Source organism: Pelophylax lessonae, assembly GCF_965119305.1.
Source record: "Pelophylax lessonae genome assembly, chromosome: 8".
In the NCBI taxonomy this organism is placed as follows: Eukaryota; Metazoa; Chordata; class Amphibia; order Anura; family Ranidae; genus Pelophylax; species Pelophylax lessonae.
Genome location: NC_138775.1, coordinates 24,136,140 through 24,160,300, shown reverse-complemented (window position 1 = coordinate 24,160,300; position 24,161 = coordinate 24,136,140). Strand labels below are relative to the sequence as shown.

The 24,161-nt window shown below is 45.0% G+C and overlaps 1 protein-coding gene across 6 annotated transcripts in view; it reads right to left on the bottom strand.

Moving 5' to 3' along the window:
* The window catches only part of QRICH1 (glutamine rich 1), a 99,015-nt gene that overhangs the window by 16,059 nt on the left and 58,795 nt on the right, over positions 1-24,161 (bottom strand). For all 6 annotated transcript variants that reach the window (XM_082265355.1, XM_082265356.1, XM_082265358.1 and 3 more), the window contains one exon: positions 3,921-4,092. In XM_082265355.1, the coding sequence (XP_082121481.1) occupies positions 3,921-4,092 (172 nt within the window). The remainder of the gene's footprint in view (positions 1-3,920; positions 4,093-24,161) is intronic.

Genomic DNA, 24,161 nt, shown 5'->3' with positions numbered 1-24,161 from the left:
CTCCTGAACTCTCCTCTATGTTATCTTATGTGTACATGTACACTAGTGATCAGCCGATATTTTCGTACATTAAAAAAATGTTTTTTTAAAGGTACTCTTGTGGAGGAATCTGGAGTCTAACAGGCCCCAAACCCCTCCTCTTCATTTAAAAGCATTCAAAACACCAAGTTTGGCTGTTTTGAATGCTGTAATTTTTTGAATTTGGCGCAGAGTACCCGGAAGTGGTGTCATGACATCACTTCCAGGTTTTTACATGGAGACCCGATCAGAGCCGAATGGGGCTTTGATTAGGTCTGCTCTTGAGCGGCCGTGCAGGCTGGTTGCTTGGGTCTCCCGGTGGGACGGGAGACCCGGGCGAGCCGTGGAAGGTGGCGAGAGGGGGACGTCCCCTCCCGCTCCTTGTAATGACAGCCGAGCGGCTTCTCAGCCTCATCGGTTGTCATTACAATACAGCCGACCGTCGGCTATGGACGCCGGTACCGGGGTGATTCCTCTAACTGCAGGCATCACTCCGGTACAAGCACTTTCCCGAAATATCGGTCAACTTGGTGGCCAATTCCAATATATCGGGAAAAGTGCAGATCGGCCCTAGATATATCGGCTTTCCCAATAATCGGTCGATCCCTAATGTACACTCAGTCGTTTATAGTTGTTTAGAGGCAGTTGAGGTTACAGGCATTTTTTAAAGTAGAAAAATTACATTGTGAACTGTAGTTTAATGGCATTTTAATCGCCAAATGCTTGTTAACGTGGTAACCCACGTTTGCGTTTATAGGCGTTTTTAAAAAGGGGAAAATGTTTATACTTTTTAAACATATAAAAATGTTAAAAAACACAAATTTCACCACATGCTGTTGCCTGTACAGTACAGTACAGTTCTGTGCAGAAAAATGCAGCACATTCTTTTCTTTTCTGGAACTGTAAGCATTGGTGTGAACTATGTCATTGAAAACCATGTAACCTACTTTCTAGGTGTTTTTGATGCAGAAAAAAAAAGCACTGGAATGCATATGGTGTGAACTAGCCCTAACTGGCAGACCTATCCTGTGCAGACACCCCAGTTGCTGCCTTTTTAAACCCGACACTCATCTAGAAAATAACGCTGCAAGTAACTACTTATACATCTTCTAAATGCAGAAAGGGCCTGTATTCCAAGCATATGGAAACAGACCCGCACCTTCGGTGGCACAGTAGTTTGCCAGGATGAATGACATATAGTGTATGGAAAATCTCACCTCTGCAATAAAGGGAAAAAACAGAAGCTTATACATCTAGATCATGGGTGTTTAACCTGTGGCCCCTCCAGCTGTTGCGAAACTACAAGTCCAATCATGCGTCTGCCTTTGGAAGTCATGCTTGTACCAGTCAGCCTTGCAATGCCTCATGGCACTTGTAGTTCTGCAACAGATGGAGGGCCACAGGTTGAGCACTCATGATGTGATGGTTTTACTGGGGAAAGTTTTGACAGTCTACTGAATATTTGCAACTTCCAGCAGCGCTCTCCGCTTTTTTTTTTTTTTTGCTTGAATGATCTTGACACCCTTTCTGATCCCCATTTTTTCCCCCCTTTCTCCTCCATCTCTATTCTTCTGAAACCTTTGTTTGACTCTCCCCTCCTACTGATAATAGTAATATACTTCTCCTCCTCACCCATAAAATTTATGAAAACTGATGCCAGCACATCTATTGTATAAAATTTTGTGAAAGTGTGCACAGACAACCAGGTGGTCGCCTTGCCAACCTGCACCACTGGCGCCTGATGGCGGAAGGCCCAAGCGGCACTAAGCGTCCGCATAGAAAGCACCTTAACAGGGAACGGAGGAAGCTGACCCTTGATGGAATAGGCCTGCACCACAGCCCGTTTTGTCCATCTGGAAATGGACTGACTGGTCCCCCAGCTCGCAAGGGCAGGGGAAAGCTGTTCCCCCTCCAGATCCTGGCACAAAGGCTTTGCCCACTTCGTTAAAGTCTGGGACACCAATGCTATGGTGAACACTGGCCTAAGGACTGAACCGGCTACAGGAGACATGTGGCAGACCAAAGTCTCGGCTCTCCTGTCAAAGGAAGCTTTAAAAACCAGAGACTCCTCCACCGGAATTAAAGTGGAGTTTTTCGGCCTGAAAACCTGAGCATCCACCACAGGTGCGACTGTCCACTTTTTTTTTTCTTTAACAGGGACTCTTCAAAGGGATACCGCCTAGCAAAAATGCTTGGGCACCGACAGGAGATGCCGACGCAGGGCCAGGAATGGACTACCTACTGGACCCCGAAAAAAAAAAAAAAAAAAGAAAAAAGGGATGCCCTCCCAAAGACGCCTGCATGAGAAAATAAATGGCCCCCATAAAAAGAGGGCCACCAACTGTGACGCAGACAAGGTACACAGAGGGTCCGCAGCGCTACAAGGGGGGGGGGGGTTCCCTACGCGAAATGGCGGCATACTATCATCAAACAAAGGTGACCACCCCCACAGCGCCCCCCCCATTCGCAAGGAAGGCGCCAAGATGGCCGCATGGCCTAGTAGGCTGCGGCCTAAATTTAGGTGGAGGTCCAGCCGTACAGATCCCATCCAAGGGGAGGCGAACAACCACAGGACACCACCCCAAAACCCGCAAGGGGGAGAGGGGGGACAACTACTTACCAATCGTGGAACCGGGTGGGCACTGATCTGGACAGATCAACTCTCCACCGGAATGGGGGCGCTGTCGGCCAGTAGGAATGCCGCGACTCAAGCCACGACCAGGTCTTTGCAAGACGTTTAACTCATAGGCAAGCCCCCGTCCAGGGGGGCTATGTCGCAGTGGACCTATCGTGGAGCTGAGGTCGGGTCGCGCTTGCTCACCGGACTGGGGAGACCGTAAGGATCTAGAATATCCAGTCCGTCGCCCAGTCAAGCAGTTGATTGTAGTTCTCATAGGAACAAAAAATAATAAAAGATGAAAAAAAATCTGTTTAAAAAAGGAAAAAATGCTAGAATCCGAGATCCCAGCAAGGAACTAGGTCCTTACTCGTGGCTAGAAAAAAAAAAACTGAATGCCTATAGCAGGAAGTGGAAGTATACCCCCTGGGACTGCCCCATAGGCGTGGTTAAGCTTCTTCCTGCCTAGTGTCCTACTCCTGTAGAGAGCATCATAACCCAATGGTCAAGAAGATTCTGGAGCTGTGTCCGTCAATGAACGAAATACATTTTTATTTATTTTTACCTTTTTTACACTGTCCCTTTAAAAATTATTATTTTTTGATCACTTTTATTCCTATTATAAGGAATGTAAACATCCCTTGTAATAGAAAAAAGCAGGACAGGTTCTCTTTAATGTGAGATCTAGGGTCAAAAAGACCTCACACCTCACATCTATCCTTAAAAGCAACAAAATAATTTTTTTCAGCAAGACAAAAAATGGGTCCTTTAAGACCGTTGGGAGGAAGCGACAGATGACGTCGCTCTGGTCCTCCAAGGCAATAGAGTCGAGTGAGGGCCATCTTGTCCTCACTCTACTTCCTGCCTGGGACATGGACGGATCTGATCGTTTTCCCTGCTACCGACGGCTCCGGTAAGCGGGGAAAATTACCAGGAAGCAGCAGGAGGGGGGCGGGCAGCTCTTCCGCCACCCATAAAAGTTATAATCCGCCGCTGGGACCACTTTTATTTGAAAGAGGACCGCCAGCCGAGAAAGAAAATACAGGGGTTATGGCAGCTATCTGCTGCAATAATGCCAGTTTTTAACGTCAAAGTACCGACGTAAAACTACAGCGGGTGGTTAAAAATGCATTTCCTTAGCTTTTAATTGAAAACACAACAGACAACACAACTGTGTTAATATAGGTTTCCTGCCTAAGTGTTCAATGTTCATAAATCAATGTTTTTCACCTTTTTACACACATTTAACATTTGGTAATTACTCTAGATGCATAGGAATACCTACTTCCTATTGGTGCTAATCGGTTGCGAGAGTCTTTCTCCAGTTCTGCATTCTTTGTCTGTGCCCAGGTCTTCCAGACTTCCAGTCCCTCTTCTGGCTTCAAGGTGTTTGGTAGCATTAGCTCTGGAGAAGGCTGTGGAGGGGGTTCCACTTCTGCAACTTGTACAGACTGACTCTGGAGGGGTTTAAAAAAATAAAATAAAATAAAAAAAAAACACACTAATTAGTTAAGCAAAGCAAGGTAAAAAAGGCCAACATCAGACATCAGGTGGGGCATCCAAGGTGTGGGCACTGCCCAGTGAGGAGTCTCCACCTCAATGAGAATGAAAAGCCTCAAAGGTTATAAAACGTCTTTATGTAAACCATTCACTTCTGTGAGTCGGCACATTTTAAAACCATGACAATGCAGCCAAAATCAGTCATCGGTTTCACAGCATAAGTGTGGGCGTGCCAGCCTACCATCAGAACTCTCACAATGAATCATTTACCATAATTATATGTTCTTAATTCTGTTCCTCCAGGCAAAAACTTTCAAGTAGATGTAAACATGAATCGTATGACAATTGGTTTGCTAAATGCTGTGTATCAAACAACTGCCATGTTTGTTATTTTCCCCTTCATTGCCTCTCAGTGTTGTTGACCTCCCACCGCCATTTTGCCTCCACTTGTTGTATGCATGCAGCATTTCTCATGTCGATGAATAAACATGCGATAGCGATCACATATTTATTTATTTACTTACTGTGGATGTGGAACACATTTGGGGATAGCAGGAGTCATACATTATAGTTACCCATTAGGTGGCAGTACACAACTATTTAATTTAACCACTTGCCACCCGCCCACCGCAGATTTACTGCGGCAGGCTGGCTCGGCTGCGCTAAACAACGTAGCCCTATGTCGGTCGCGCGCATGGTGCTGAGGGGCTCCCACCCCCACTAGGCAGCGGGGATGCCGATCCACGGGACCAGTGGCCCGCGATTGCTGCCGGGCACCCATGATCGCTCCTCGCTGAGAGAGGACGATGGTCAGCTTTTGTAAACACAGCCGACCGTTCTCTTTAAAATGATCAGAGCACTCGTGATCCTTCTATATAGATCACAGGTCTCTATGGTCATTTCACAAGCCAACCAACCCCCCCCCCCGCCCCCCCCCACACACACACACACAGAGTTAGAAAAGCCTCCCCTAGGCTCACACTTAACCCTTTGATCACCCATAGGTTAACCCCTTCCCTGCCCCCAAAGTTAGAAAAGCCTCCCCTAGGCTCACACTTAACCCTTTGATCACCCATAGGTTAACCCCTTCCCTGCCCCCAGTTAGAAAAGCCTCCCCTAGGCTCACACTTTACCCTTTGATCACCCATAGGTTAACCCCTTCCCTGCCCCCAGTTAGAAAAGCCTCCCCTAGGCTCACACTTTACCCTTTGATCACCCATAGGTTAACCCCTTCCCTGCCCCCACAGTTAGAAAAGCTTCCCTAGGCTCAAACTTAACCCTTTGATCACCCATAGGTTAACCCCTTCCCTGCCCCCACAGTTAGAAAAGCCTCCCCTAGGCTCACACTTAACCCTTTGATCACCCATAGGTTAACCCCTTCCCTGCCCCCACAGTTAGAAAAGCCTCCCCTAGGCTCACTCTTAACCCTTTGATCACCCATAGGTTAACCCCTTCCCTGCCCCCACAGTAAGAAAAGCCTCCCCTAGGCTCGCACTTAACCCTTTGATCACCCATAGGTTAACCCCTTCCCTGCCCCACAGTTAGAAAAGCTTCCCTAGGCTCACACTTAACCCTTTGATCACCCATAGGTTAACCCCTTCTCTGCCCCCACAGTTAGAAAAGCTTTCCCTAGGCTCACACTTAACCCTTTGATCACCCATAGGTTAACCCCTTCCCTGCCCCCACAGTTAGAAAAGCCTCCCCTAGGCTCGCACTTAACCCTTTGATCACCCATAGGTTAATCCCTTCCCTGCCAGTGTCATGACTCATGATTACAGTAATATTTTTAGCACTGTTTACTGTAGTAATGTCACTGCCCCCCCCCCCCCCCCCCGCTAAAGTGTCAAAAATTACAGTTAGGGCTCCCATCTGTCTGCCACAGTGTCGAAATCCCGCTAAAACATCACTAGTAAAAACAAAAATTAAAAAAAAAAAAAAAAAAAGACCTAAATCTGCCCCCTGGTTTGTAGACGCGATAACTTTTGCGCAAACCAATCAAAATACACTTAATGCGGTTTTTTTTTTTACCCAAAAATATGTAGTGTAAATACAAATTGGGCTAAAAAGAATGAAAATTTTGATTTCATTTTTTTTGTTGGGGAATGTTATATAGCAGAATGTGAAATGTATTTTTTTTTTTCAGAATTGTCGCTCTTTTTTTGCTTATAGTGCAAAAAATAAAAAAAATTGCACCGGTGATCAACTACCACCAAAAAAAAGGTCTATTTGTGAGGAAAAAAAGAACATCCATTTTATTTAGGTACAGCGTCGCACGACCGCGCAATTGTCTGTTAAACGTAACAGTGCCGAATCGCAAAATAGGGCCTGGTCATTAAGCAACAAAATCTTCCGGTCTTAAAGTGGTTAATACAAGGTGTTTTTCAACCATTTTTTTTAGTTGCAGCATACTTTAAAGAGGAAGTAAACCCTCCTCTGCAAGTTGTACCTATAGGTAAGTCTATAATAAGGCTTACCTATAGGTACTGTAAATATCTCCAAAACATGCACCGTTTAGGAGATATTTACCTTACATGCAGCCAGTGACGTCACTGGCGCATGCGCTCTGAAGGAACGGCCGCTGGTGTCGTTTCTTCAGAGCCCCATGCCGTGACTGTCAGCTCCCGCGCGCGGGAGTGACGTCACCGCGGCTCCAGCCAATCAGATGGCCGGATGCCGAGATCCCGGAAGACGGGCGACTGGACATGTCGCCCGTCATACAGGTAAGTGGGCGGCACGGCGGGGGCTCGTTCTAAGGTAAGTATTTCATAATGAGCTAGTATGCGATGCATACTAGCTCATTATGTGTTTCTCTTACAGGTAGCCAAAAAAAAAAAAAAAGTCGGACGGGTTTACAACCTCTTAAACCACTTAAGCCCCGGAGGATTTGGCTGCTAAAAGACCAGGGGGTATTTTGCGATTTTTTTACTGCGTGACTTTAACGGACAATTGCGCGGTCGTGCGACGCTGTACCTAAACGAAATTGACGTCCTTTTTTTCCCACAAACAGAGCTTTCTTTTGGTGGTATTTGATCACCTGTGCGATTTTTTTTTTTTTTTTGATCATGCGCTATAAACAAAAAGAGCGTACATTTTGAAAAAACAACAATATTTTTCACATTTTTTTATATGAAATTCCCCCCCAAAAAAAAAATGTAAAAAATCAACATTTTTTTGAATTTTTTGCCAATTTGTTTTCTGCTACCTATCTTTGATAAAAAAAAAAATCACAATAAGCGTATTTTGATTGGTTTGCGTAAAAGTTATTGCGTTTACTAACAAAGGGAAAGATTTCTGTCATTTTTGGTGTTTTTTTTTTTTAACGCATAATGGCGGCGATCTGCGATTTTTTTTTTGCGGGACTGCGACATTACGGTGGACAGATCGGACCCTTGACTTACATTTTTGACACTTTTGGGGGTACCAGTGACATCACTGCAGTAATCAGTGCTATATATATGCACTGTTACTGTAAAAATGACATTGGCAGGGAAGGGGTTAATTTTATTGGAGAGGGAGGGGTTAATGTATGCCTGGTGCTTACTGACGTGTGTGGGGGGAGGTGACTGAGTGACACAGTGACAGATCGCAGGTTCAGCTATGCTGAACCCTGCAATCTGACCCTGCCTGTCACTTAGGAGATCCGCCCGCTTTGTTTACACAAGCAGGCGGATCTCCACACCACGATCGGGGAAGAGCGTCGGCGATCGCCGCTGCTCCTCCCCTGGCCCAACTCCCGCTGTGACTGAATACAGCGGGAGCGAGCCTCCGGCGGCACGCGCTCCGCCGAGAAAGTGGAGTAAACCAGTGTATACTGAATCTTAAAAAACTGGGTCTGTTCAAAGGATTTCATGGTCCCAAGATTTTATGAAAGGGTTCTTGTAGTATTTCTGATTATTATTTGAACTACGGGTACTGTAAGTGTTTGGAATGCATTTAACATACATTAAGCGCCGGTTCACATTGCAGTGACGCTACTTCGCACCGCGACCTCCGAGGTCGCGGTGCGAGCAGCGCGCCGCGACCTCGGAGCGGCCGCCACGGACTTCATAACATTGAAGTCTATGGCGGTCGCCTCCGGGTCGCCCCAAAGAAGCTCCGGACCCTTTTTCTAGGTCGGAGCGACTTGTGTCGCTCCTATTAGAACGGGTCCGCAGCTTCCCTATGGGAGGCGACCTGTGAGGCGACCAGGTCGCCCTAGTGTGAACCGGCACTTACATCAGTTTGTATAGAAGAAAAGAAAAACAAACTGAGGTTACGCTGACCTCAACTGATCACAAAAGCCTGGTCGGCACTAAACCTGCAGAAGCAACTTAAAGAATGAACGACCACAAGGGAATACCAGCCAGCTCCCCTCTAACAAAGGGATTCTATTAGGTAACAACTGGCTTGTGAGGACGGAAATGTAACCTGAAAACTGTTCAGCGAGTGTAAAATTCAGCTTAATCTATCGGAGAGCGTATGTTATGAATGACTTCATCTTCCTCCTGGGATTTTACCCTCGCCAAGGAACAATGAACACTTTCTGCATGTCAGAAAAAATTATTATTTAACCGTCTTTATTTTTTGTATTACGCCATGTCCCAACCAGGCAAGAAACAAAGATAGAGAGAGAAACCTTGACAATCTCAGATAACGTGAAAGACACAGGACTGGTGGAAGTTCAATATTATGACTGCTTACATGAAACCAAAAAAATATTTATACACTAACCGGCCACTTCATTAGGTACACCTGTTTAATTTCTTGGTAAAACAAATTACTAATCAGCCAATCACATGGCAGCAACTCCATGCATTTAGGCATCTAGACGTGGTGAAGACAACTTGCTGAGGTTTAAACAGAGCGTCAGAATGGGGAAGAAAGGATTTAAGTGACATTGAACGTGGCATGGTTGTTGGTGGCAGACAGGCTGGTCTGAGTATTTAAAAAAAAATTGCTGGGATTTTCACACACCAGTGTTAATTTTGGCAGCAAATTTCAATTTCGTTTTAGTCTTAGTCTTAGGACTAAAATGGCATTTTAGTTTTAGTCCTATTTTAGTCTTCTGCAAGTGTTTTAGTTTTAGTCGTATTTAGTCGACTAAAACTCCAGTATATTTTAGTCGACTAAAACGCCCTACATTTTAGTCGACTAAAACTCATTTTAGTCATCTATAATCGAATGGGCTTAGTTCAATTGTAATTTGTAATGCATTATTTAAGCATTTCTCTACAATTTCCAAACTCATTATATACTACTGCTGGTCCTGGAGTGAAAAATCTAATATGTTATTATTTATGCTTTAAACATGCACCAGTGTTAATTTTTGGCAGCAAATTTCGATTTAGTTTTAGTTATAGTCTTTTGACTAAAATGCCATTTTAGTTTTAGTCGTATTTTAGTCACCTGAATTGTGTTAGTCGACGAAAACGTTTTAGTCGGTTTTAGTCGACGAAATTAACACTGTCACACACAACCATCTCTCAGGTTTACAGAGAATGGTGGGAAAAATAGAAAATATCCAGTGAGTGGCAGTTGTGTGGCGGAAAATGCCTTGTTGATGTCAGAGGTCATAGGATAATGGGCAGACTGATTGGAGATGATAGGAAGGCAACAGTAACTCTAACACTCATTACAACCAAGGTATGCAGAATACCATCTGTGAATGCACAACACATCGAGCATTGAAGAAGATGGGCTACAGCAGCAGAAGACCACACTGGGGGCCACTCCTAACAGCTAAGAACAGAAAACTGAGGCTGCAATTCACACAGGATCACCAAAATTGGACAATAGAAGATCGAAAAACATTGCTTGGTCTGACGAGTCTCAATTTCAGCTGCGACATTCAGATGGTGGGGTCAGAATTTGTGGTAAACATGAAATCATGGATCAATCCTGCCTTGTATTAATGTTTCAGGCTAGTGGGGGTGTAATGGTGGGGGGATATTTTCTTGGCACACTTTGAGCCCCTTAGTACCAATTGACTATCGTAAACGCCACAGCCTACCTGAGTATTGTTGCTGACCATGTCCATCCCTTTATGACTACAGTGTCCCCATCTTCTGATGGCTCCTTCCAGCAGGATAATGCACCATGTCACAAAGCTCCAATCATCTCACCACTGCTTTCTTCACCATGTCACTGTACTCCAATGGCCTCCACACTCACCACATCTCATCCAATAGAGCACCTTTGGGATATGGTGAATGGGAGATTCCCATCATGGATGTGCAGCCAACAAATCTGCAGCAACTGCATGATGCTATCATGTCACTATGGGCCAAAATCTCAGAAATGTTTCCAACACCTTGTTGAATCTATGCCACAAAGAATGAAGGCAGTTCTGAAGGCAAAACGGGTCCAACCTGGTACTAGTAAGGTGTATATGATAAAGTGGCCAGTGAGTGAATATTTTAAAAGAGGAGATGAAGGGGGAAAAAAAAAAAAAGAAGTGCAGATATGTTTAACAGCTTGCAATGATTCTGTGGTATACAAGGTTGATAATACATCAGTAACCATGGATCATACTGAAGGAAAGGAATGGGAATGCTTGGCTTCCTTGTTGGTGCTAGTCAAGGACTTCCAGTCAGCTGTAAATACAGAACTACCCCGACATCTGAGAATTCCTCGGATATTATCAGCTTCTTTCCCAGCCTTACTCATTATGGAAGATTGCAGGCTGAAATCTATTCACTCAGAACATATTACTGGCAACAGTGACTGACCACACTCTGAATCACCTTCCGGAATCCACTCACTTATCCATGGCAGGATGTCAATTCGACCTGCAGTCATGATGGAGGCTGAGCAAGGGTTCCCAGTGGCTTCACTGGGGGGGGGAGGGGGTTCAGAGGGGCCATGGCCCTCCTAACAAACTGTGCCCCCCCCCCAACAGAATCCCGGCCACCTCATGCTCTAGGACAGTGATGGCGATCCTTGGCACCCCAGATGTTTTGGAACTACATTTCCCATAAAGCTCATGCACTCTGCAGTGTAGTTGAGCATCATGGGAAATGTAGTTCCAAAACATCTGGGGTGCCAAGGTTCGCCATCACTGCTCTATGATGTCGGGTCGGAAAGCCCAAATTGCGTGTTCCTGACCCGCCATCCCCGAGCATCAGCGTGAAGAACGGAGCCGGCACTACAGGAAGCAGAGTCGATGCTTTCTGTATAGTGCTGGCTCCTGTCAGTGATACCAAATGTACTTCGCCTGTGACAGTCACAAGAGCGATACAGGAAGCATTGGCTCTGCTCTCTACTGCAGCTGCAATCTTCCTGTCACGCTGATACTGAAGGATGGTGGGTCGGAAACCAGCCAGCAATACCTACCAACAGTACCAGCCAGCAGTACCCACCCTTGAGGACAGCCAGCAGAAGCCACCAGCCATACCCGCCTGGGGCACAGCAGCAGCCAGCGATACCAGCAGGAATCCTGAGGAAGAAGTCAGTTGAGGTGCAGGTCAACCGCAGTGCATCTGTGTGAAAGACTTTCACAGAATTGGTCTGATCGGATCTGCCTGTTTTTCAGGTGGACCCAATCGGACCCTCCATTCACCTCTATAGAGCGGCAGATGTAAACTGACTTGTGTGTTTACACCCGCCCATCTCCAATCCGATCTACTTAAATAAAAAAAACAGAAGGGGATCCTGTTTGGGCAGATAGGAGGGCCCATAGAGTAGAGCGGGCTGTGTCTGTTCTGCATATGCTGAGTGGATACGGACCTATCGTCTGTCCGCTCCGCTTATTGTGGCCCACGACCGTTTACCAAGTCGCTAAAGTGGCCCTTGCGCCTCAAAAGGTTGAGCACCCCTACTGTAGAGGCATGAGTCCCGGATGGAGAGGTGTGCTGTAGAAGCCTCCCCCCCCCCCCCTTTGTTTAGCCATGGTGTGTGGCAGAGGGGAGGAGTCTCGGATGGAGAGGTGCGCTGTACTGTAGCGCATCAGGTGACCCGCGGGAAAATCATAATGATCTCCCATGAAGTTGATAAAAGTGTTAAAATCACCGCCACTGTTGAGGCTGGCCTTAACATTTTCATCACTGTGGTTTGCAGGTCTCACTATTCTTCCCTACATCCCCTGCGCATGGCATCAATACTAAGCTTTTTTACTGCGTAAACTGGCACCAATACTAGGGGCAATTACTGCATAAACTGGCACCAATACTAGGGGCAATTACTGCATAAACTGGCACCATTACTACACAAACTGGCACCAATACTAGGGGTTATTACTGCATAAACTGGCACCATTACTAGGGGCAATTACTGCATAAACTGGCACCAATACTAGGGGCAATTACTGCATAAACTGGCACCATTACTACACAAACTGGCACCAATACTAGGGGTTATTACTGCATAAACTGGCACCATTACTAGGGGCAATTACTGCATAAACTGGCACCATTACTACACAAACTGGCACCAATACTAGGGGTTATTACTGCATAAACTGGCACCATTACTAGGGGCAATTACTGCATAAACTGGCACCAATACTAGGGGCAATTACTGCATAAACTGGCACCATTACTACACAAACTGGCACCAATACTAGGGGTTATTACTGCATAAACTGGCACCATTACTAGGGGCAATTACTGCATAAACTGGCACCAATACTAGGGGCAATTACTGCATAAACTGGCACCATTACTACACAAACTGGCACCAATACTAGGGGTTATTACTGCATAAACTGGCACCATTACTAGGGGCAATTACTGCATAAACTGGCACCAATACTAGGGGCAATTACTGCATAAACTGGCACCATTACTACACAAACTGGCACCAATACTAGGGGTCATTACTGCATAAACTGGCACCAATACTAGGGGCAATTACTGCATAAACTGGCACCATTACTACACAAACTGGCACCAATACTAGGGGTTATTACTGCATAAACTGGCACCATTACTAGGGGGCAATTACTGCATAAACTGGCACCAATACTAGGGGCAATTACTGCATAAACTGACACCATTACTACACAAACTGGCACCAATACTAGGGGTTATTACTGCATAAACTGGCACCAATACTGGAGGCTATTACTGCATAAACTCACCAATACTAGGGGTTATTACTACGTAAACTGGCACCATTACTACACAAACTGGCACCAATACTAGGGGTCATTACTGCATAAAATGGCACCAATACTAGGGGTTATTACTGCATAAACTGGCACCAATACTAGAGGCTATTACTGCATAAACTCACCAATACTAGAGGCTATTACTGCATAAACTGGCACCAATACTAGAGGCTATTACTGCATAAACTCACCAATACTAGGGGTTATTACTACACAAACTGGAACCAATACTAGAGAATATTACTGCATAAACTCACCAATACTAAGAGTCATTTCTGCATATACTGGCACCAATACTAGGGGTTATTACTGCATAAACTGGCACCAATACTAGGGGTTATTACTGCATAAACTGGCACCAATACTAGGGGTCATTACTGCATAAACTGGCACCAATACTAGGGGTTATTACTGCGTAAACTGGCACCAATACTGGAGGCTATTACTGCATAAATTCACCAATATTAGGGGTTATTACTACGTAAACTGGCACCAATACTAGGGGTCATTACTGCATAAACTGGCACCAATACTAGGGGCTATTACTAAGTAAACTGGCACCAATACTAGGGGTCATTACTGCATAAACTGGCACCAATACTAGGGGTCATTACTGCATAAACTGGCACCAATACTAGGGGTCATTACTGCATAAACTGGCACCAATACTAGGGGTCATTACTGCATAAACTGGCACCAATACTAGGGGTTATTACTGCGTAAACTGGCACCAATACTAGAGGCTATTACTGCATAAACTGGCACCAATACTAGAGGCTATTACTGCATAAACTGGCACCAATACTGGAGGCTATTACTGCATAAACTCACCAATACTAGGGGTTATTACTACGTAAACTGGCACCAATACTAGAGAATATTACTGCATAAACTCACCAATACTAGGGGTCATTACTGCATAAACTGGCACCAATACTAGGGGCTATTAGTGCGTAAGCTGTTTGCTGAAATTTGCATTAAACTATGAAGAAAAGCTTTTTTAGAGTTTTCCTCTTTTCCTTTCTTCCTCGGGTATTGCTTCAGACCTGAGAAAAACGCTTCAAAGCTTGTCTTTTAAGTGTTAATACAATAAAAAGGTATCATTGCATACTGCATTACCGTCGTATTTTGCAACCTTTTTTATGTATATATACTTTAGTTTTTTTTTCAGTGGTATGATTTACTGGTTAAAATTAGGAGTTCCCCCCTAGTTTGGCTGTGGTATCTTTTGTGCCCCCTCCCCCTATATATTGTTCCAAGAGTCGCCACTGCAGGTTTCACCACCCAATAGACATTTCACCCTTTTCCTAAGATATCCCATTATCTTTGTACTACCTATATGCTATTCATCAGCTATAGGATTACTGGCCATGTCAGGCATCTCTAACACAGAATTGACTATTTATATAAATTCCTTTGGCTGCCCTTTGCTTTGGTCAGTCGTGATCCTTGCTTTGTTATAATCCTATTAGTGAAAGTTTTTAACTCCCAGAATTCCGCTGTGATTGGTGCCATTATCTCTCACTACTATCTAAATGTATTATAAATTCTACACAAATATGGAATTATACAGCAGTTCTGCTTTTTTCCATAAAACGGGGGTGGGGCTTAGTTTGACATGGGCAGACACAAAGGCCGAATACACAGCCTTGGCATTTGACACCTCAGGAATAATTTTTTGGACCAATGGTTTATTGTAGGCACCACAAGGTGCATACAATTTAACAATGTTGCTACATTACTGTGTGTGCCCAAAAATAAGACCGGGTCTTATATTCAATTTTGGCTATGAAAAAAAAAAAAAAAAAAAAAAAAAACACACTAAAGCTTATTTTTAGGTGATGTAATATTTATTTATGGTATGTATAAAAAAAAGTCAGCATTGTGAAATTCTGTAATCCCAAAAATAAACCTTCGTTAAAGGCCTTGTAAGATCATATAATCAGTTCTGTAAAAATAATATACAATGTGCAGCAGGGCTCAAAATTTCAAGTCCTGAGCTACTAGCCAGGCCTTAAGAGTTACTCGCCACCAGTTGCCCCACCCAACCCCTACCCTGCCCCTAAACACGACCTCACATTATCTCATAAAATTACACTGTTAAATGTTTTTGCATTAATGCAGAAGTTACAAGAGTAAATATTAAACAACAACAGTGCCCGTCAATGCAGCCTGACCAGTGGAAGTCAATGCAGCCCGACCAGTGCCCGTCAATGCAGCCCGACCAGTGCCCGTCAATGCAGCCCGACCAGTGCCCGTCAATGCAGCCCGACCAGTGCCCGTCAATGCAGCCCGACCAGTGCCCGTCAATGCAGCCCGACCAGTGCCCGTCAATGCAGCCCGACCAGTGCAGGGGAAGAGAGATGAGATGAAGAGGAAAGCCGGCCGGATAATCACAGGGATCGCCCCACTGTAGCAGCTTTCATTTGAATTTCTGGGCGCTTGGCATCACACACAGTCCCGCCTCTTGGATCAGCTCCTATGATAGACATCACATATCCCGGCATTGGACTGGTGTTCTGTCTATCAAAGGAGCCAGGCCAGGAGGCGGTGCTGTGTGTGATGGTGAGTGCCCAGCAATTAAGATGAAAGCCGTTACAGCGGAGTAATCCCCACTCTGATTATCCGGCCGGCTTTCCTCTTCCTCTCCTCTTCCCCTGGGCAATCACTGGGTGAATGGCTCCCGAGGCAGCTCCAAACTCGCCCTCAATCATTTTCCACTCACAAACTGTGAGCAGGCAAGTGAAAAATTTGAGGGCTGATGTGCAGTGTCTCCCCTTGTGTAACTTTATTGTGGAAAGTACCTTATTTACAGTGCCTCTGGGCGCGCACGTGAGCTCTTCTTCCCTGCTCTGAATACTGCAGAGGGAAGGGCTGAGATCCCAGCTTACGTCAGCCTGCTCTGAGCACTGCAGAGGGGAGGGGCTGCCGACATCAGCCAGGAAGAGAAGAGAACACCGGCGGGTCACGTGTGCGCCTAGCAGCGTTATAAATGAGGTAATTTTTACAAGATACACAAGGAGACACACTGCACATTATATAAACTTTTTTACTGAATTAATTACATAGTTTTGCAAGGACTCTAAAGTGGATATAAACCCTCACATATAACCAGTGAAGTGAACAGCCTAAGACAATACACAGAGATGAAATAAATCTCTATACACAAGTTGTACACGCATATCTGATGTCTTCAGCTTTATAGATTCTTTAGAAAGTGCATCGTGTTAGAGATTTTCTCTTCCTGTTCTGCACTGGGAGTGTAGTAAAGCCTTACACTGTGTGACAACTGACTGGAGGAAAGGCACACACCCCCACTCCACACAGGGGAGGAAGGAAGAGCTGTGCTCTGACAAGACCAACTGTCTGCTAATCTATTTATTGAAAACTTACACAACACACATTTCAGCCTGGCTTTATCTCAGTTGACTGAGAACTGAGACTAAGACTGGCCATACATTAAGAAAATTGTACAGAAAATTGTATAAAATTTACCTTCAACTATGTAGTACAAAGGCCTGCCTAATTGGATACAAGTGAAAGTGTTGTTTAGCTCTGACCTCATATTATGTGGTTTGTGGTAAATCTAACAGAAAATTGTACAAGAAAATTGAGCATGTATGGCCAGCCTTAGAGCTTTGGAGAGAGATAAGAAAACACTACAGATAGAAGTGCTTAAGTCAAATTTCATGAATCAGGTTTACATCAACTTTAACTAGGGCTTATTTTCAAGGCAGGGCTCATATTGCAGCCATCCCAGAAACTTGCGCTCGGTCTTATTTTCGGGGTAGGGTTTATTTTCGGGTAAACATGGTAGAAACATTTTAGGCAAGGTGATGGTCACGTTAATAAAAAAGGTCCACTTTAACAGGCATTTTTCTTTCGGTATATAGGCATATAGGCAAGGGGTAGAAAAATTCCAACATCCAGGCAGCCAATTAAGAAAAATACTGGGACCTTGCTTGTGTAAATGATGTGGGAAGAACAAGCTTTAAGTATGTAAATATTCCCATTGATTTTGTAGGGGAAACCCCAAAACTCATGGGTTTTAGTAACATTTTGACTATTGAAGCCGCATTGAAAAATTAGGCAGTTGGAGGGAGACGTCAGGGAATTTAGAAGGGATTGAGAGGAATTGTAATTTTACCTGCCTTTCTTCAAAATACCATTTAGGTTAGGTTTTGTATGTGTTATAAGACTTAGTTTGTTCCTTCTTCCTCATATCAGCACCTCCAGGATCCACATCTGGGTATGCCATACGTGGCTTTAACAGTTACCAATAGGTAAATGTGATGTGGGGCCACCACACAGGGATAGCGGAGCAGAAACTGCTACACTGTCAATGGTCATAGGCCCAACTGTTCACTACCACTAGTGTGTGCTTGAGATAGCAGTGATACGTTTCCAGAACGCCACTATAGGAAGGAATAGTTTTTGTGGCAAGTATATTACCAACAGGAAGGACTGAAGGGGAAGAGGGAACAGCCATTTTAGTTATAGATAAAATATATTTTTAATATAGACTGGTGATGAGGCAGATGGGCAAACATCTTGTATTTCCGCTGTCTGTAGAATTGCAGTATCCCACCCCTTCATTTGCAGGATTGCTATCTCTGCCTTTGAAGACCTGTTCCTCCAAGGAGCCCAACTACTGGAAGTAACAAGCCTATGTGAACAGATATTCACATACCAATGAAGGCTATCAGAGACACAGCTGAAACTTCAGAAAAAGTCCCACTTATCTTAGGCTATATAAAATTGTATTAGGTGTGCCAGCCAGTGAGAGCAATTGTTTTGAAACCACTATGTACTGTATTGCTCTCCAAACGTGTAATTCTACCTACATGCTTGTAAAATAAATACATCAATTTCCCAATCTGGCTTCAATAGTCAAAAGGTTACAGAAACCCATGAGTTTTGGGGATTTCCCCTACAATTTCTATACTCCACATCAAAACTGGACCTTTAAAGACCCCAGAAAAGCTGCTTGAATGTTGCTGAAAGCTTTGCAAATTAGCTGTACATGCTTTGTTTGTAGAAGAGGGGTTAATTCACTAAGAAAAAAAGACGTATGCATTTTTGGCGTAAAATAACTCATACGGTATTTATCTCAAATGTAGTCGATTCACAGAAAAAAAAAAAAAAAAAAAAGCATTAACAAAAAAAAGGTCTTCCATTTTTTGTTTCAAGATATTTAGCACTTCTAGTGGAGCTCCAGCCCCCCCGCCCCCTCCCACTAGCAACAAAAAAAAAAAACAGCTACAAAATAGTGTAGTTGCTGACTTATTATTGGGACACTTGCTTGTCCAGGGATTCTGCAATGTCTCGGGTGCTGCCGCCACCATTCTTTGTGAGGGGAACCAGCACTGAAGCCTTGTGGCTTCACAGCTGGTTCCCTACTGTGCATGCGCTAAGCATGCTGAGATTTGTGAACGGCCCGGTGGGGGGTGGGGGTTGAAGCCACCCACCCACCTGGAAGTGGGGACAGGTACCTCTCAAACTGGTATCTGCTCCCCCAGAAAGACCTTTGACCTCCCTCTGCCAGCTTTCATTCATCATAGGACATCTCAGCCCCTCCCACTGTACTCACATCAGGGGAGGGGGGGGCAGCAGGGCTCTGCAAAGAGGATATTTAGCATTATAATTTTAGGAAAACACACACACAGTACTGAACAGGGACCTAAAAACAGAGGATCAAAGTAATTAATACACGTGACTTTACAACCACTTTAAATCCAGTGTTATTTTTTACATTGTTTTGTCGCAATATTTTCACAAGCTGACACTGCAACAGCGGAAGACCGTTCTATGAATGAAGGCACAGAAATATTGTGAAACTATGAAAACATTCTTAGGCTCTGTTCAGACTTGTGCGAGCACTTTTGTGTGTGCACGTCGCTGGTAGGGCAGCTCATTTATTTTAATAGGCTGCCCTACCAGCGAGAAACGTGGGGAAAAGTCCCAAACTCCTTTTTGAAATCATGCCGCATGGAACTGCACAGTGCTACAGCACTATGGGGTCTAGTGTGCGCGAAATTGCGCTGTGCCTCCACATGTCTGCTAAAGTGCAGCGAGTTTCTCTTCAGACCGGGAACGCGTGTGATTTCCTTCCTTCACACAGCGATCTATCTCTAATGAAATGTTACAATTTATTTACATTCCTGAGCTCAGGGCAGCACATTTTATAAAATTGATACATTGTATACTTTTAATTTACTGGCCAGTGCAGATTTCCCCTCATTGTTATTTTTTACATTCCTAGGGCTGCGTTCACACCTGCGAGTTTTCCATTATTCCATGATTGACAACACACACACACAAACACAAACACACACACACACACACACTTGTGTTTTGTCACGTGTTTCGGAAACGCACTACAATCGCAGGTCGTGCTTGCGGTGCCATGGTTAATGGCACCTCAAGAATGGGTATCGTGTTTTGCCACGAGTTTGTTGCCCAACAAAAATGTGCACTGAAAAAACACCTGATGCTCCGCAACCCAAAAAGGTTATGGATCTACTTTAGGACGTTTGTTAATGTATGCAAGTTGCTCAAGGAAACATACAGTATAGGCGCTTTTCCACTGCATGGTACGACTCGGTTTGGCGCTTTTCCACTGCATGGTACCGCATGGTACGGTTTGGTACAGCGGCTCTTTTCCACTACATGGTACGGCTCGCTTAAACAGTACCACCTCGGTTGGGGTTCCAAGCGGGCCGTACCTATACCATATCCCACAATCCTTTGCATGCAGCCTTGATTGTTTGTCACTACTAGCCACTGATTGGTCAGAGAATCGTTGTAATCCCACCCACTTACTACTTTAGTGGAAAAGCAAACCGAGCCGAGTAGAGCCTATACAGTGCTGAAACGTGCCGACTCGTACCACGCAGTGGAAAAGCAAACTAAGCCAAGCTGGGCCAAGCAGTGCCAAGTGGAGCCAAGCCAGTGGAAAAGTACCATATGTGACTCGGTTCGGGAACACATTTAGGCCCCTTTCACACAAGGGAGTCCGTCAGGGGACTGCAATTATCTCAGCGGGGGATCGATCCGCCAATCCCCCGCTGAGCAGGCAGATGGCAGCTCTGTCTCTGCGCTGTGTGCGGAGACAGAGCTGTCAGGTCCCCGCTGTTCTCTCTATGGGGGAATCGGATGGGAATGGACCGCCTGTCCGTTCTCATCCGATCCGCTGGACGGATGGAATATAGAGTTTCCATCCGTCCAGATTTGACGGACCGGATCAGATTTCAGCGGACATGTCTCCGCTGACATCCGATGCCCCATAGAGATGCATGGGCCATCCGTTCAGATCTGCCTGAAAAACTGACAGGCGGATCTGAACAGTCTGCTAGTGTGAAAGAGGCCTTAAAATTATAAAAGGGTCATTACCAGTGTTTCTTCTAAGGCCCCTTTCACACGGTGTTCCGTATGTCCGTATATCACCCCATCCGTTTGCGGGTGATATATGGACACAATGCATGGCAATGGTATTGCGGATGTCAGTGGATGACCATCCGCTGACATCCGATTTGCGCCCTTTCAGTTCTGTTCCGTTTTTTGGAACGGAACCGAACCCCATTTTTGTTCCGTTTAAAAAACGGAAAGGATGCAAAATCGGATGTCAGTGGTGTCATCCGCAATCCCCATAGACTTACATTATGTCCGTATATCATCCGCAAACGGATGGGATGATATGCGGACATACGGACCGGATGACAAAATGTCATTCGTGTCCGTGAAAAAAAAAAAAAAGTGCTGGAGCGGATCGCAATACGGTTCGCTCCGTGTGAAAGAAGCCTAAAACTTATCTTTCTCAGAAAACAAATGAAAATTTTCACTATATTTGCGGTCTTCTTCAGATTAGGGATGCACCAAATATTCGGCGGCCGAACATTATTCGGCCGAAAATAGAAAAAATAGCACTTTCGGTTTTCGGCCGAATAAGTCAAAAGGCCGAATAATTTTGTGCCGAACAATAGGGCTGAACGATAGTCGATATGATATCGACTATCGTTCTGTGGCAGTAGGCGATATTCATATCGCCGAGGTCACGATATTTGCAGGGGGAAGGGACTCTGAGGAGGACAGGAGGACTCACAGACTTCCGTGCTAGGCAGGGGAAGCCGGGACACTTCAGCGGTGAGCATACATACATTACTCACTCGTGCACTGCAGCCCGCCCCACACATTCAGTGAGTCTTACTCTCCTCCCTAGTTTTTTCAATGGCACATTCAGGAAGCCAATCACGCCGTGATTAGCTGCACAGCGAACCAATCACGCATGCCTGCACACCTGATTGGTTCCGCTGTGCCGCTACTCACGGCGTGATTGGCTTCCTGAATGTGCCATTGAAAAAACTAGGGAGGAGAGTAAGACTCACTGAATGTGTGGGGCGGGCTGCAGTGCACGAGTGAGTAATGTATGTATGCGGCTGTGCTCCTTTCCAGGCTCCTACTAGTCCACCTCCAGCCTCCTACTACCACCACTATGAGAGACTGTCTGTCACTGTATAATCTGATCGAGTCCACACTGACACTGACTGACTGTCACTGAGTAATTGATGTTACCACATTAACCCTGACCTGCCCAGTGCCCTGTATCTGCAATTAAAATTTACAAGGCTGCCTGCATGCTTCCTGATTTCCATTCCCAGCATCCTTCCCAATCCCTACAGTGTCACTAACATTAACCCTATGGTACAAGGCTGCAGTGTGCACTGAATCCCATTCCCTACAGTAACATTTAGGGAGAGAGACATGAGAGGACAAGAGAGAGAGAGAGAGAGAGAGAGAGAGAGAGAGAGAGAGACATGAGAGGACAAGAGAGAGGGAGACATGAGAGGACAAGAGAGAGGACAAAAAATTGGCAAAATAAATGGAAAAAATGCGAAACACCGCGTTCGGTATTCGGCCTTCGGCCAAACATTTCATTATTATTCGGCTTCGGCCAAGAATTTCATTTCGGTGCATCCCTACTTCAGATGCAGCTTCCTAGACTCAGGAACAGCAAAGTCCTCCATTGTGTTTACTGCAAAACGTCAACCTTTATCTAAAAGACGGCCTTTTCATATTCTTCTCAGGATGTTCTCACCACAAGGCCAAAAATAACCAAAGAGGAATAAAGACAGCCTGCGTGTGCAAACACTTGTACAGTGTGTAGGAAAGATATGCAGAAGAGATTAAGGCCCAAGAATAAACATTGAAACCAGAGATCTGTCTATGTTAATCAGAAGCGTTTGGCAACCTGTGCTATCAGGCCAACCCATTTTCCCTCACATGTTCTTAATGAGGTACATTTTACAATGTTCCTAGTACTACATCTTCAAAAAACACATTGAACCTAGGCTCACACTGGTGCGGTGTGGTGAACCGCATGCGATTTGGACAGGAATTGCACTGCATTCCTTTTCAAATCACATGCAAATCTTTGCGTTTTGCAAATCGTTTTTGGGGTGTCGTTAACGTAACATTGACACTCGCCTCGGTTCGCATGAATGGAGTGAGATTGTGATGCGATGAGGCTAAACTCACAGGGATCACTTTGAATCCTGCACTGCATCAGTGTGAACCTCGGCTCACTGTCAGAAACCCAGAATTCTGTCAGTCCCATTCACACTGTTTCAGTGCGGGATTTGCAGCAACTCCTCCGGTGCGATTCCGCAGCACCACACAAAGCGCACTGCATCAAGTGAATCAAAGCGGGTGTCAATGTTCGCGACACCGCAAAATCGCTTTGCAAAACGCAGCGCGTTTAGCTGAATCGGATCGTATGGATGTGAACACCCATGAGATCCGATTCCAGTGCGGGGAGAAAAAAAAAACACACACATACACACAAAGAAGTGGCTGCGCCTTTCCTATGGGTGCGGTGCTTTTTGCGGTGCAATTTGAGCCATACAAAATAAATGTTTCAAATCACACTGCAAAGAATGGAATGTGGTGCTTTTCCTGTCTGACTACCATGAGGTTTTCTGCACCGTAATAGAGTGAACTGGGACTCAAGGATGAAAATATATTCAAATTGATGATGCTCACCTGATTGTAAAAAGGTAAAGCCTAAAGGGCTCAGTCAACCTGGGTAAACGTCAGTCATTGCTAGGGCACATAGGGTTATGGATGTAACCCAGGTACATAATGCAATGTAGCTTTGACTTGGAGCGAAGTAAAAAATGTGCATGTTTAATGCACCTGGGTTCTGAAGCTCTAAAGAAAAAGCCTAAAGTGGAATTAGGCTCTAAAAATAAAAAAAAATTCTAGGAGGTACGGATTTTTTTGGCAGAAGAACACTTCCTCTTTCCCATAAAATTTTTTTATTTTTTTTATTTCCTGTGTGCACTGAACCGCGCCATTCAGTATTCATTCCCAGAGTGAATAAGATGCCAGGAATGGGCCAGGTGCCAGGGATGATGTAACTCAGGCATGACTGCACAGGAGTTACATCAGCAGTAGCTGTCCAATAGTTGAAGACTGCTGCAGGCCTTGGAAATGGTGGTGGTGGGGGATGCAGCAGTGACAGATGCTTGGATCCATCAGTGGAGGAGGAAAGTGTGTGCTTGCAGATTATGGCAAAAGCCCGGCTTGGTGATTTTCACCTACAGGTAAGCCTATAAAGGCAGCTTACCTGTGGATAAAATAAATATCCCCTAAACGTGCACCGTTCAGTAGATACTCACACTGAATGCCACCAGTTATGTCACCGGCGCATGTGCCAGAACCGAGGGACATCCGCAGGAGTGACGTTAGGTGGCTCTGGCCAATTACATACCTGGAGCATGTGAACTTGGGAGAAAAGGAAGAGGAAGAGTTACAGTGAAGGGTGTAGCCTCGAGCCAGCCTTAGCTTGGGAAATGGGGGGGGGCAGGGATTTGCAAACCCTGTATGACGTAAACAGCTGGAAGGTCATCAATGGAATTCTACAATCAAGTTTCCATAAAGCAA